The sequence below is a fragment of the Nycticebus coucang genome, chromosome 3, assembly GCF_027406575.1.
Source record: "Nycticebus coucang isolate mNycCou1 chromosome 3, mNycCou1.pri, whole genome shotgun sequence".
NCBI lineage: Eukaryota > Metazoa > Chordata > Mammalia > Primates > Lorisidae > Nycticebus > Nycticebus coucang.
In genome coordinates, this window is record NC_069782.1 from 141,733,438 (window position 1) to 141,745,957 (window position 12,520).

Below are 12,520 nucleotides of genomic sequence, written 5' to 3' on the forward strand. Positions count from 1 at the left end.
AGATGATCATAGCAGGGGAAAACCTCATTGGAACTTAGCTTTTTAATGACTGTTCTAAGATGCCTGTAGGAGTATAAATGTTTGGAAGCTCCAGGTGAAAGCACTATCTCCAGCATGAGCCATCCTCAACTACATATTAACGAGCATACCTCACCATGACTTATTCAAGTATGTACAGAAGCTGATGACACATTAAAAGAGCCCTTACCCCTAAGAGTGCAGGAGCCTAGAGATAGCTCTAATACCAACAAGCTGCAGTAGGTGAAAACAGGATTACTTAAAATCAAAATTGTTCTATATGGGGACTGATTAACATATGCAAAATGGTACCATGGTGAATGGAGGAGGTAGAACGGAATGATTAACATTCCCTATAACCTGTAGAAACCAAAGACTAAATTCCATGATGACAAAATAATGGACCATTGTACCTGGACTTGCCTATCTTTGCTGATAACTTGCAAGAATGGCCTGGGAAAAATCACATCACCTCTCAATAATTATTGCCATGTTAGTTATGTTCCATGGGTCAAATGTCTAATCACATTTAAGATAAATAGGTAAATTTATCAAATCCCATTTATATTTTTCAAGTACATGAATTGAAATATGTATCTAATGTGTATGTATATATATATATATATATGAAGACTGCTTTAACATTTCAACTTTTGAAATTTATTCTCACACGTGCCCCATATCATCTTTCCTTACTCAAATTTTCTTTTTCATAGAGCAAATTGGTCAGGAGATGTTGGAAAACCTCAGTCACGACAGAGAAAAGATACAGCGAGCACGTGAAAGAGTAAGCATAAGTGATACAGTTTTTTTCAGATATCCGGTAAATGAGAAGACTTCAAGTAAAAGGCATTGGGACACACATGTTAACAATCACATGTGCTAGACGTGCGTACGCATAGACATGACTGGGCGAGAAGAGGGCGTAAAGTCTGTGTGAATAAAAAGAAGGAGAGTGAGATGGAGAGAAAAGAAGCTGATTTCCATCCTGGAATCTGTACTTCTATCCTGGAATGCCCCAGGTAGATTTTTTTGTGTGTGTGTGCAATTTTTGGCCAGGGCTGGGCCTGAACTTACCACCTCCGGCATATGGGGCGGATGCCCTACTCCTTTGAGCCATAGGTGCCGCGCCCCCCTCCCCCCCACCACCACCCCACCCCACCCACCCACCCCCGCCGCCCAGGTAGATTTTTATCCCACTCTGTAGCTGAGAAGAAAGTCCTTGAGGGAGCTTTTGGAGAGCGGCAATCTTTCAGAGGGAAAGCTATAAAAATACGGAGATCTTATCCTTCCTCAATTCATTTGGTTGTGTTTGTATTTTTAAGACTGTGTAGGGAGGCGCCTATGGCTCCGTTGGTAAGGCGCCGGCCCCATATGCCGAGGGTGGCGGGTTCAAACCCAGCCCCGGCCAAACTGCAACCAAAAAAAAAAAAATAGCCGGGCGTTGTGGCGGGCGCCTGTAGTCCCAGCTACTTGGGAGGCTGAGGCAAGAGAATCACTTAAGCCCAGGAGTTGGAGTTGCTGTGAGCTGTGTGATGCCAAGGCACTCTACCGAGGGCCATAAAGTAAGACTCTGTCTCTACAAAAAAAAAAAAAAAGACTGTGAACATTCCTAAACTGGAGATGAATTATCGGATGTGTGTTAACTATTGTCAGCCTGTGAGGCCCTTGCTTTTATATCCAGTTCACCTGTCCACTCTAAAGCTCCTGGGATTACCTCTCACATGTCATTTTCAGAATCTAAGGATTTTTGTAGTGTGCGTAGGTATCAGGAATGTATGTATTTTTGTGTTATTTAAGCGTTTTCATTGTTTGAATTTTCTATCGGAAGTAAGTTGTTGCTTGCCATTAGAAGAAATCTAATTGCACATCGTTCTGTTTTGTTTTAATGTTGCTGTTCCCTTTCCAGCTTCGGGAAACAGATGCCAACTTGGGGAAAAGCTCCAGGATTCTGACGGGGATGTTGCGAAGGTAAGAGCAAGGTAGGGACCTATCTTCCTTTCTCTTTTTAAAAACTGTTGCATCCAGTCACAATGCTGCATTTTACAAGCCAGAAGCCTCTGCTCTTAGTGCCTGTATCAAGACCCTTTTGAAATAAAGGAGTACTGATACTAACTCTTGTTTGGAAGGGACACATACTAATACAGGTTAGAGAGAAGGCTTGAGCTAGGGGGTAACCTCAAGCTATGGGAAAAATTGGGGTTAAACATGAAGCATTTTTTACAGCCCGGGGAAGGCCCCATGGCAGGAGCAGTGTGATTTATCTTCTGTTTGGGGAGCCCCCTCCTTAGAGGGAACACAGCCTGGCCGTTATCAGGAGTGCGCTTGCTGTTAGCTCTGCCCTCTGTCGCTTTATCTTCCTTTCTGTAAGGGATGCTGTTTGGGGAAACATTTATTTTATGTATACACTTAAAGATGATTTATAAAATTCAAGATTATTTGAATAATCTGAATTCATATGTGCTAGAAAGCAAATGTTTAGATTTTTTTATGTTTAAACTTTGATGGAAAACATACGGGTGAGAGAGAGAACTGAACGAGTGTAGGTAATAATCCTCCTAGGTGTATTCAAGGTGCAGTTATTTTACATTCCGAATCTGCCAAAGAAGACTGTCACCCAGCAGGACTGCCAGTTTGGAACTGTAGATAGAAAAAGTGAACGAGGAATTTTGAGAATGGCCGTAGCTGAATTAGAATTTGAAAGAAGAAAATCTGCTTTAAAGTTGATACTGTAGCGACAGCTATTTAGAAATATCTAATGTCTTCTCTGATTATGTATCTATATATATACAACAATTTGCTAAAAATATGTTTGCTCTGTGAAAGGTTTATTGTATACAAACTAATTACATGAACGGTTCTTTAGTCCTCAAGGCCAACGTGCTTTCCCTATCGCCTTGACCAGTGGCAAGCCGAAAGGCTTTTGGGACACTTGCGGCCAAGGCCGACCTCATCAGCTACATTGCCTCTGAAAGGCTTCATTGCCTGTCCTTTTCCTGGACACACAGACCCAACTCAGAACCACAAACCATCACATTCTCTGATTAAGCGTAATAAGTAAATGACCTAAGAAAAACTCCAAACTCACACAGAAGGGAAGTGACGATTGAAAGGAATGCTTCAGTGCCTATAGACAATAAAAAAGAAAGGGGGGAAGAAAACCTCTCTTGCTTTCCAGGGAGGGCTCCTGCAACATGAGCTGCAACGAATAGTCTGCATGTCTCCATTTTGTCAAATCTCATTAAAGAGTCCCCCTGCTTTATGTCAATTGAGCTGTCCAGAAATCATTCATCATTTTTAGGGTAAAAAAAAAAAAATCATGTGGTTATTTAAATAATATCATATTAATGTTAAAGTTCAGCTGTCATTTAATGGTATGGCTTAATCAGACATAGCATTTAAGAAAAATAGTTTGTTCAGCCTCTTGGTGGCTTTCAGGTTGGCAGATTCAAATAAGGATTTATGGGTTTTGAAACTAATGTGTTTCTATCCGTGTTTCTGCTTGATGTACCTCACCCTTTAGCGCAGGACACTGCAGACAGTTATTTCAACAAATAGAGCATCTCCTCATGTAATGTTTGAATAAATTTGCAAGTCATTTAGGGAAGGTGAAGCACAAACAACTTCTGCAACCTCTGACTGAGCTTTCTGTAGGGAAGTCACACTAAGGCAGTCATTTAAGAAGCTTACAGAAGAAAATTACTCTCGGGAAATCTACTTGGGGTTCTCTTTGTAGGCAAACTCAGTCAATCACTGACTCATCCCATTTTGGGATGTGTCTAGAGTATAAAGACACTCCCCCTACCCCCATGGGCATCATCTTTCTATGTCGGAACCAAGGAGACTCTTAAGTTTGCCTGCTCTTTTGTATGGTACTGGTTTTCCCTAGACACAGCGGGGAATCTTGCCATCAGCCAAGAAATCTAGGTATTTCTAATCAATGTCATAATCTCTTTGGGTCTTTGGGGACCAAATGCAGGTGGTGGTTTTGTTTCAGTTTCTAATTCCTATCCCATATGTTATACAATTTATTTTGGACTTGGGAAAAGGCACAAACATTTTTACCAACCTCTTTACTTCCTTGTTTTGGTAATCCCCTAGAAAAGCAGTCTCAAGAGAATCAGAGCCAGCATTTATGTACCAAAGTCTTTTATTTAATCCTCTGATTTTGATTCCTCTATAACTGCCCTTCCATTCATATGACATTTGCTTCCAGGGCTGCTAAGGTTTTATTTCAGAAAGAAAAGCCGCATCCTCTTGCTCTCGTTCTTACCGAAAGTGCATAGCTATGAAACGTGTCAGCAGGCGCTTCTGAATTAAGGAACATTGTAATATTGAATCATGGGCTCATCTGTCACCTTCACAAACGTATAAAAGGAAGGAATGTCCTCTGTGTGCAGTGGAGGTGGGTGTTTACCTGTGCACAGCGTCGGCTTATTTTCATGTGATAAATTCTGTGTCATTGAGAGTACATATTCTGTAATATATCAAACCAAGGAATTATTTAATTTGAAAGAAAGATTGCAGGTCGTTTTAAGTTTTTTAAGCCTGGATTGTTTTTAAATTTGTAAAATGAACAGAAACAGCCCTTGTTGGGGTCATTTTACTCGTGATTGGTCTGTTGTGAAGACAGGTGAACCCAGTGCCCTTACCTACCGTGTGTGTCCACTTGGTAATCTGAAGACTGACCACAAGCAGATGGAGAAAATGAGTAAGCAACAAAAATGAAGTCTATAAAATCCAGCAGCCACTAAATAATCAATCCCAGTTATGATTTTTAAGCTTTTATTAACTACAAAGAGGGAGAAAATCTATTTCCTTCCTTCTTTTTTTTTTTTTTTTTTTTTTTTTGTAGAGACAGAGTCTCACTGTCTCGGTAGAGTGCCGTGGCGTCACACGGCTCACAGCAACCTCCAACTCTTGGGCTTACGCGATTCTCTTGCCTCAGCCTCCCGAGCAGCTGGGACTACAGACGCCCGCCACAACGCCCGGCTATTTTTTTTGTTGTTGCAGTTTGGCCGGGGCTGGGTTTGAACCCACTACCCTCGGCATATGGGGCCGGCGCCCTACTCACTGAGCCACAGGCGCCGCCCTCTTTTTTCTTTCTTCTGCTTCACTCATCTCCTCAGTAAATTTTTAATGCCTGTATACCAGGCCTAGGGATCTGAAAATAAAGACTAGTTCTATCCTTGCCTACACAGCACTTCAGAGTAATAGTGAATGTGTGCATAAAAATGTACCATGGTAATTCACAAAATTATCAAATCTTTGAGGAAGCATGAAGATTCTGCACTGCAGTTAATCCTTGTTGTCATTAAGGACACCAGGAAAAGAAATTATTGATAAAAACTAGTATTTAAGTAGTTATAAAAGCAATGCGTTAGAAAAACATTAGGGAGATGGAAAATGATTTATGGACTCATAACATTCATTTTGAAAGGAACTTAGGTAGGCAGAAAACACTGAGACTCACAGTGTCTAGTTTAGTGAGATGGCAACTGATTGGCCATAAAGAAAATTTATTCTTCATGTAACTACCCTATATTACCAAAAGAAAGAAAACAAAGGAACAAATTTTCCATTCACAATTACAGTAGTAACACTTGACATCAGAATGCAGCTATGGTGGACTTTCTGGAAAGTCATTTTTTTTTCTGTCCTGATAGAAGATGGAGAGCCTCCTAGGGACAAAACGCTCATTTCCTGACTCTGCAGACAGTTTAAATAAAACGGAATTCAGATAATAATGAAAATGACCATGAAACAAATGACCATTCATGTGGTAACTGGGTCCCAGAAATGTATTTTTATTGACTTTCACAAAATTTGATTATTATAATTGGTTGTCCGAACGTATCACGGCATCACTAGGAGGCTTAAATGTTTCTCTTCACATGTACGGACTTGTGTGTGTGTGGTATATACATTTGAGAGGAAGTCTAATGAGTTTGAACAGTACTGGCAATAAGTAAAAATGAAAATAAAGATTTCAAGAGTTTTAGAGAAAAAGTCATGATCCTGTTTCCTTCTACCTCTGAAGAGCTAATAATTGATAGGAATAGTATCTTTGCTTCTAAATTAAATCTGAAGGATTCCTCAGAAATATAACCAAGTTATAGTTTGAGAGCTCCTTTGACATAAATTTGGAAGATATTTTACAATTTTATGTTGGCTTATCAACAATTATACATTGTATACACTGTGGAGAGAAGCTTACGAAAGAAAGGGCATAGATGACATTTGTAAGAAAACACCTTTCTTGTTTGACAATATCAAATAATTTCCTTTCTCCCCTACACTACCTATATTTTGCTCAAACTATTTACTCTTTTTCTCTCTCTCTCCCTCTCACATACACAGACATGCATACACAAACCCCAGAGTGTTTCCTTCAAAAAATGAATTTTTTTTTTTTTTGCAGTTTTTGGCCGGGGCTGGGTTTGAACCTGCCACCTCCGGCATATGGGGCCGGCGCCCTACTCCTTTGAGCCACAGGCACCACCCCAAAATATGAATTTTGTATATCCATTCAGCATGAATATGGTGACTTCTTTATGTACGGACCTGCTGAGAGGTCTTTTGATAATAACATTAAATGGTATTAAATATTTAATCCATGTATTTTTGTTAGAGTTACTAGTAACCAATCAAGAGAATAGTTGCCACCTGTCATTGCTGTCACATTTTACATTTTAAACATAGTCTTCTTGCTTTGGTAGAATGACAAGGAAAACATCTGGAAAACTTAAATATACTGTCAGGATGATTGCGAAGGGTCTGTGTACCAGAAATGCCAATGCAAGATCTGTAAGCTGTAGGAATATAATTTTTTTTTTCACTAAACAGATTTATTCCTAAATGTGCTAATGGCTAGATGTGTAAGCTTCTTTAAAAACTCGTTCTTTTCTTCCTAGGAAACATTTTGTTGTATTTTAATTGTTCTTATTACAATGTCTGAAAATTCAACATAGTTTTCAGGACTTGTGAGAAAAATGTCCTTGGAAATTTGCTCTCGTTTTTATGCGCTGAAAGGGTCTCTACTCCCGCAGTACCCAGCATTTGTGTTTTCTCTTCTCTCTCTCCTAGCCCTTTTCTCTGCTTATCACATTCCTCCTTCCTGGCACGTTTTACTTACCAGTAATGACCATGGGCCCTGACTTGAAATTAATGTAGCAAAATTTGACCTCTAAGTTATTCTTCAGCTTCTAATCAAGTGCTTTTTCCTTTAGAAGAAAATGATTGAATTTGCTGTACATTCTATGGACTTAACAGATTTAGCATCCCTTTAGCTACAAAGGGAAAATGTTTTCAAAATCTTGGTTCTTTTTGTTAGTACATCTATTACTATACACTTGACTCATTGCCTTTGTCCTATGACCTTTCTAAGGCCAACATGGGTGATGTTTTCACCAAACTAAAGAACAGCTTTCAATTTCCTTACATGTGGTTCTCTTTAATAAGATTTTTGTGCCTTTAAACATAGAATTTTAGTCTAGTGTCAGACATTTGAATGCAGCATTGAAAGTTATTGTAAATGATAACTATCAGCTGTGTTGATTGAGCCCTGGGGGGTGTGTGTGTGACTCTAAACAATGGTATGTGATTTAATCCTTGACACCCCGGGATATGGGGTGTCATGTATGCCCATTTTATACATGAGGCTAACTGTGCCTAGTGATGTTAAGTAAATTATCCGGAGTCACTTATGCGGAATGGTACAGAATTAGGACATGAACTCGGCTTGCTCTTTTGAACATACTACACAAGGTTCCTAAAGGCCAGTTCAGAGATCAGAACCAGTTTTCACCAGCTACGGGTACAATCAGAAGAGTAAGATGAAACTGATGAGTATATTCCTGCAATTTTTAATGTTATTTGCTGTTATAATTCCATTCTTCTCGGTGAAATAATTGTTGAAGTAAACAATTCCCTAAAACCAGTTCATCGTTGTAGTATACAGAAAAGTAAATACTTGTAGGTACTAAACATTGGCAGTCCCATGTCAGTCCTCCCACTTCCCATGCTCACTCTCATATTACTGGCCAGGAAATCCAGAATCCACACTCCACTGCATCCTTTAACAACCAAAAGTCTGCAACTTATGCCCAATCTTACACCACCTCGGTGACAGCACAGTCCTGGATAGTTTACATACTTTGTCTTGTTTCATCTTCATGATAACTCTATAAGGCAGATAGTATGTCTCTTATTTTAAGAATTGAGGGAACTTTTACTAAATAGCAGCCATTATGAGGGTGATGCTCTCCACACTCGATGGCAGTTCAAGAAGTGTGACTGGGTGAGGGTCCCAGAGGGGGAGGAGAATGGTGGCACTTACAGCAACAGGGACATAGGAAGGATGGATGGGATTTATTATTATTAATTTTTAGTTTTATAAAAACATCCTAGGAAACTTTGATGGAAAAATAAAATTTCAAAACATCACTTTAAAATTTATCAACCCAGGGCCGGGCACAGTGGCTCACACCTGTAATCCTGGCACTGTGGGAGGCTGAGGCAGGTGGAGTGCTTGAGTTCAAGAGTTCAAAACCAGCCTGAGCAAGAGTGAGACTTCATCTCTGCTAAAAATAGAAAAACTGGCTGGGTGTTGTGGCGGTCACCTGTAGTCCCAGCTACTTGGGAGGCTGAGGCAAGAGGATAGCTTAAGCCCCAGAGTTTGAGGTTGCTGTGAGCTATGACACCATAGCTCTTTACCCAGAGGGACAGCATGAGACTCTGTCTCCAAAAAAAAAAAAATTATCAACCTAAGGTAACTATTAATTAACATTTTGCTTTTAGTTTTGTTCTTAGGCTTAAAAAAAAATACAGTGGTGATAATAACCAACATTTCAACATTTATTGAAACCTTATTATGGACCAGGGTCTATTTATGAGGTAGGGACTGTTGTTATCACTACTTCTCAAACAAGGAAACTGAGGTACCAAGAGGTGAGATTCTGGCCAAAAGCTAACTCGAGAACCCACCTCTTACCCACCAAGGCACATGCCTCTTGATGCATAAGCAGAAATTTCATTTAAATAATTAAAAGTGAGGCTGTTTTCTCCAATAAGAACAAGGCTCCTGATGGTACAGAGTTAGATATAAAATAGAATTTCCCAACCTTGATACTTATCAAGTGTTGGAGGGTGAGGGGGATTATAGACCCTTCTGCTGCACATTGTTGGTCTTGTTAGTTTTGATTAATGTCACACAGTCCATGCTCAAAAGTAAAGCAGCTCTGAAGGACTCCTTCAGAACACCCTCAGCTGGGGACTCCTGTGGTACTCGGGTGCAACCATGGCAGGCAATCCTAATAGTGGAATCTGGTAGGATTTGCTCAGTGCTTTCAGAAACAATTGCCTGCACACCCAGAATGGTTGTCTGACTGTCGGTGGACAGTCAGCACAGTAGGAAAAATCCCTGGAAGCAGACAACTTACCATATCTTGCTCTTTTCTTCTCTTATGCCAGATCTCTCATGGGTGAGTTCCATCCTTTGTCAGAGTTTCACCTTGGAGAGACAAAGCTTTTGCCAGCCACTCAGTGATACCCGTTGACTACAGTAATTTGTTCTTCCCAGTAGTTCCCACATAACTCGTACATTGGACCCATTGATTCAGTTGCCTCTGGTTAGGTAAAAGCTCTATTAAGCTGTGATCTGATGCTCAGACATGGGACCCTATGCAGAGAATGCACAGACAGAATGCGTGAGGCATAGTCCCTTGTAGGAGAGGAGATACATTGGTTAGCCAACAGTAACAGATGTGGTCTTCAGATTATTCTAGCTAAACTTTTGTCTACACTCTGGATCCCGGGATTACACCACTCTCTCCTCCTAGCCTTCATCGTTCTCCCAGCCAGAAGCCATCTGTCTTTACTCTGACCCTTTGCGCTTCTCACGGGCACTAACGTCATCTACTTTGTATTGCAATAATTAGCAACCACATCTTAATTTTCTTCTAGACATGCAGTCCCCAGCCGCAGAGCTGTGGATCAGTACTGGTCTGTGGCTTGTTAGGAACTGGGCCACACAGTGGGAGGTGAGTGGGGTGAGCGAGCAAAGCTTCATCTGTATTTACAGCCACTCCCTGTCTCTCGGGTCACCCCCGAGCTCTGCTTCTATCAGACTCCCACCCTTACCGTTCCACGGAGAAATTGTCTTCCACAGAAGATTGGGGACTGCTGTGCTAAACCATTCTTACCTCTTACCTCATCCCGAAAACGATATTTTTTCCCTGCTCTCTACCAGATTGTGCAACCAGCTGAAATAAATAGGTGAGAAAATACAGGGAAAGAAAAATAAAAGGAATCACTTTACTACCTCCAAAGTATGGACTTTCAACAAACTCCTATACAGATTCCTAGGTATATTTAAAATGTCCTACCTGAAAGCTAAGTAGAAAACAAAAATAGCCTTAGCTGACTCTGCGTGTAGCCTTTTACTACAAGATGGACCCTTGATAAACTATCAAAAAAACAGTCAGTGGAGGTTAGTGGTCACATGCAGCACATTTCTGCCATATTTCTGCTGTAAGAGAATGGGAAGTTCCGCAGGACCGGTTCTCCCAGGATCCTGAGGTCAGGCCTCTTTACTGTAAGTTGCTTGTGGTCAGGCACCTTCTCACATTTAGCTCAGGGCCACAGTGCCCTGACACAGGCCCCATTGATACATAATTGTTGGAAGAATGGCTAAAATTAGTTTCAAAGTTGCTATCTAGGTTCACAGGGGTAAAATTTAGTTGAAATCCTGAAGTCTCTATTACACTTTGGCTACATGTAAACATGCTCATTCAAAGATAAAATATGTAACTTCACAATAAAAGAATATTTCTGTCCATTATTTAATCATAATAGAAAAGCATCTTATCTTCTTCTCTATTGTGAGCCACAATTTGACCTAATTCTTGCATTACTTTTCTTTTATGATTTTCCTTTTTTCCCCTGGATACATGCCATCCTCTAATGCAATAGGGAGTGTGAAGGGTGCACTTTACCTTCACCATCAATGCCTTCTGTGAACACAGCCTTGAGTTGTTAACTCTAAGCAAGGAGCCTCGGGCCTTCCTTATAAACAAGTAATGGAGCCCTCGGCCCCCCTCTTGTAAATGGCTATTTATTAACATACACCATCACCAAACAACAATTTATAATTCCAGGGGCCCACACCATTACACCACTGTCTGCCCCATTGTAAGTTAAGGGAGGCCTTAGCCCATCTGTTTCATTAAATGCCAGAGACAGTGAACAATATCTGAACTTCATAAATTGAGGGTTAAGGCTTCTCCCTCCACAAACCTTCTCCTTCTTCTGCTGCTGCCACCACCAGCACCACCACCACCATATTTTTTGTTTGAACACTCACATTGTAAATTAGCGTATTCACACATCAATTTGAAAAGGCTTGCTGTGTTAAAAGACGGGACAAAGCAAGCTCAGTAACAGCTCATGCACAGTGCAGGTGGTCGAGCGAGCTGCTCCCCAGATCAAAAGTCAAACAACTGTGAATCTGCTTTTGAAAGTGCAGTTAGGGAGACAAGGCGAGGCTTATCTGCACAAACAAGGGCGAGTTATAGATATACATCACAAATGCAAGAGGACAAAGGGGGTTTCATAATCTTGCAGGGGAAGGAAACTTTCTGGGGCCGATGATTCTGAGAGCATCTCTGGAATACGGAGCTTAGTTTGGGTTTGGGGTTTTTTCTATAAAATTAGTCTTTTATTATGCGGCAATTGATAATTATTATTTATACTTTAGGACTATTCCTAAAGTAGCTACGAATTTTTTTAAGCCACCTTTTGGGCAGGAAATTGCCCCTTTTCATGGTTGCATTTTATTTTTCAGCAGCATTTTAGGACAGACTCCTATTTATACCACACAAGCAGTTTTGTCTGTTGTAAACAAAGTAAGTGGCTGGGAATTGTGCTTTCCCAGAAATGTTTTCCAGGGAAGCCATAATAAGAAACAACTGTGTATATCTTGAGAATTTGTCATCTAGGTATTAAGAAAGAATTCTTTTCTTTTATGGAGAAATAAAAATACACTGTTAAGAAATACATTCAATATCCAGAAGTATAATTGAAATACTTCTTAAATTGTAATGTTTGGCCACCTTGCTAGTATTGAGATTGTTCTCATTCTTTTACTTAAAATTAACTCCAACATTCTTTGACAAGGCAGAAGCTGACATGATAGGAAGCATCATCTTTTTGTTTTAACCTCAATATCCTTTTTAAAAGGCTAGCAACTTCTTTTGCAATGTTATGTGACGAACTTTGGAACTGAACTATGAATATCAATGGGGAAAATTCCAGGATGATAAATTTGACTTAATTTTTTAAAAGGGAGCTGAAGCAGAATTATGAAAGAACAGTATCCCAGTTCCCTATACGTTTATACTTTACAAAAGAGAAAGCCATTGTTCATCTTCTAATGGCATAATGATTTTAGGATGAGGGCAAAGAAACTATCCATCTTTTAATTCCCAAATCAATTAAAGATGTC

At 40.1% G+C, this 12,520-nt stretch overlaps 1 protein-coding gene across 6 annotated transcripts in view; it reads left to right on the top strand.

Annotated features, from left to right (window-relative positions):
- The window catches only part of VTI1A (vesicle transport through interaction with t-SNAREs 1A), a 456,166-nt gene that overhangs the window by 240,798 nt on the left and 202,848 nt on the right, over positions 1-12,520 (top strand). For 4 of the 6 annotated variants that reach the window (XM_053583706.1, XM_053583708.1, XM_053583704.1 and 1 more), the window contains 2 exons: positions 735-805; positions 1,928-1,989. In XM_053583706.1, the coding sequence (XP_053439681.1) occupies positions 735-805; positions 1,928-1,989 (133 nt within the window). Of the gene's footprint in view, positions 1-734; positions 806-1,927; positions 2,001-12,520 lie in introns of all 6 variants that reach the window. The other 2 variants (XM_053583709.1, XM_053583710.1) reach the window with 1 other exon arrangement.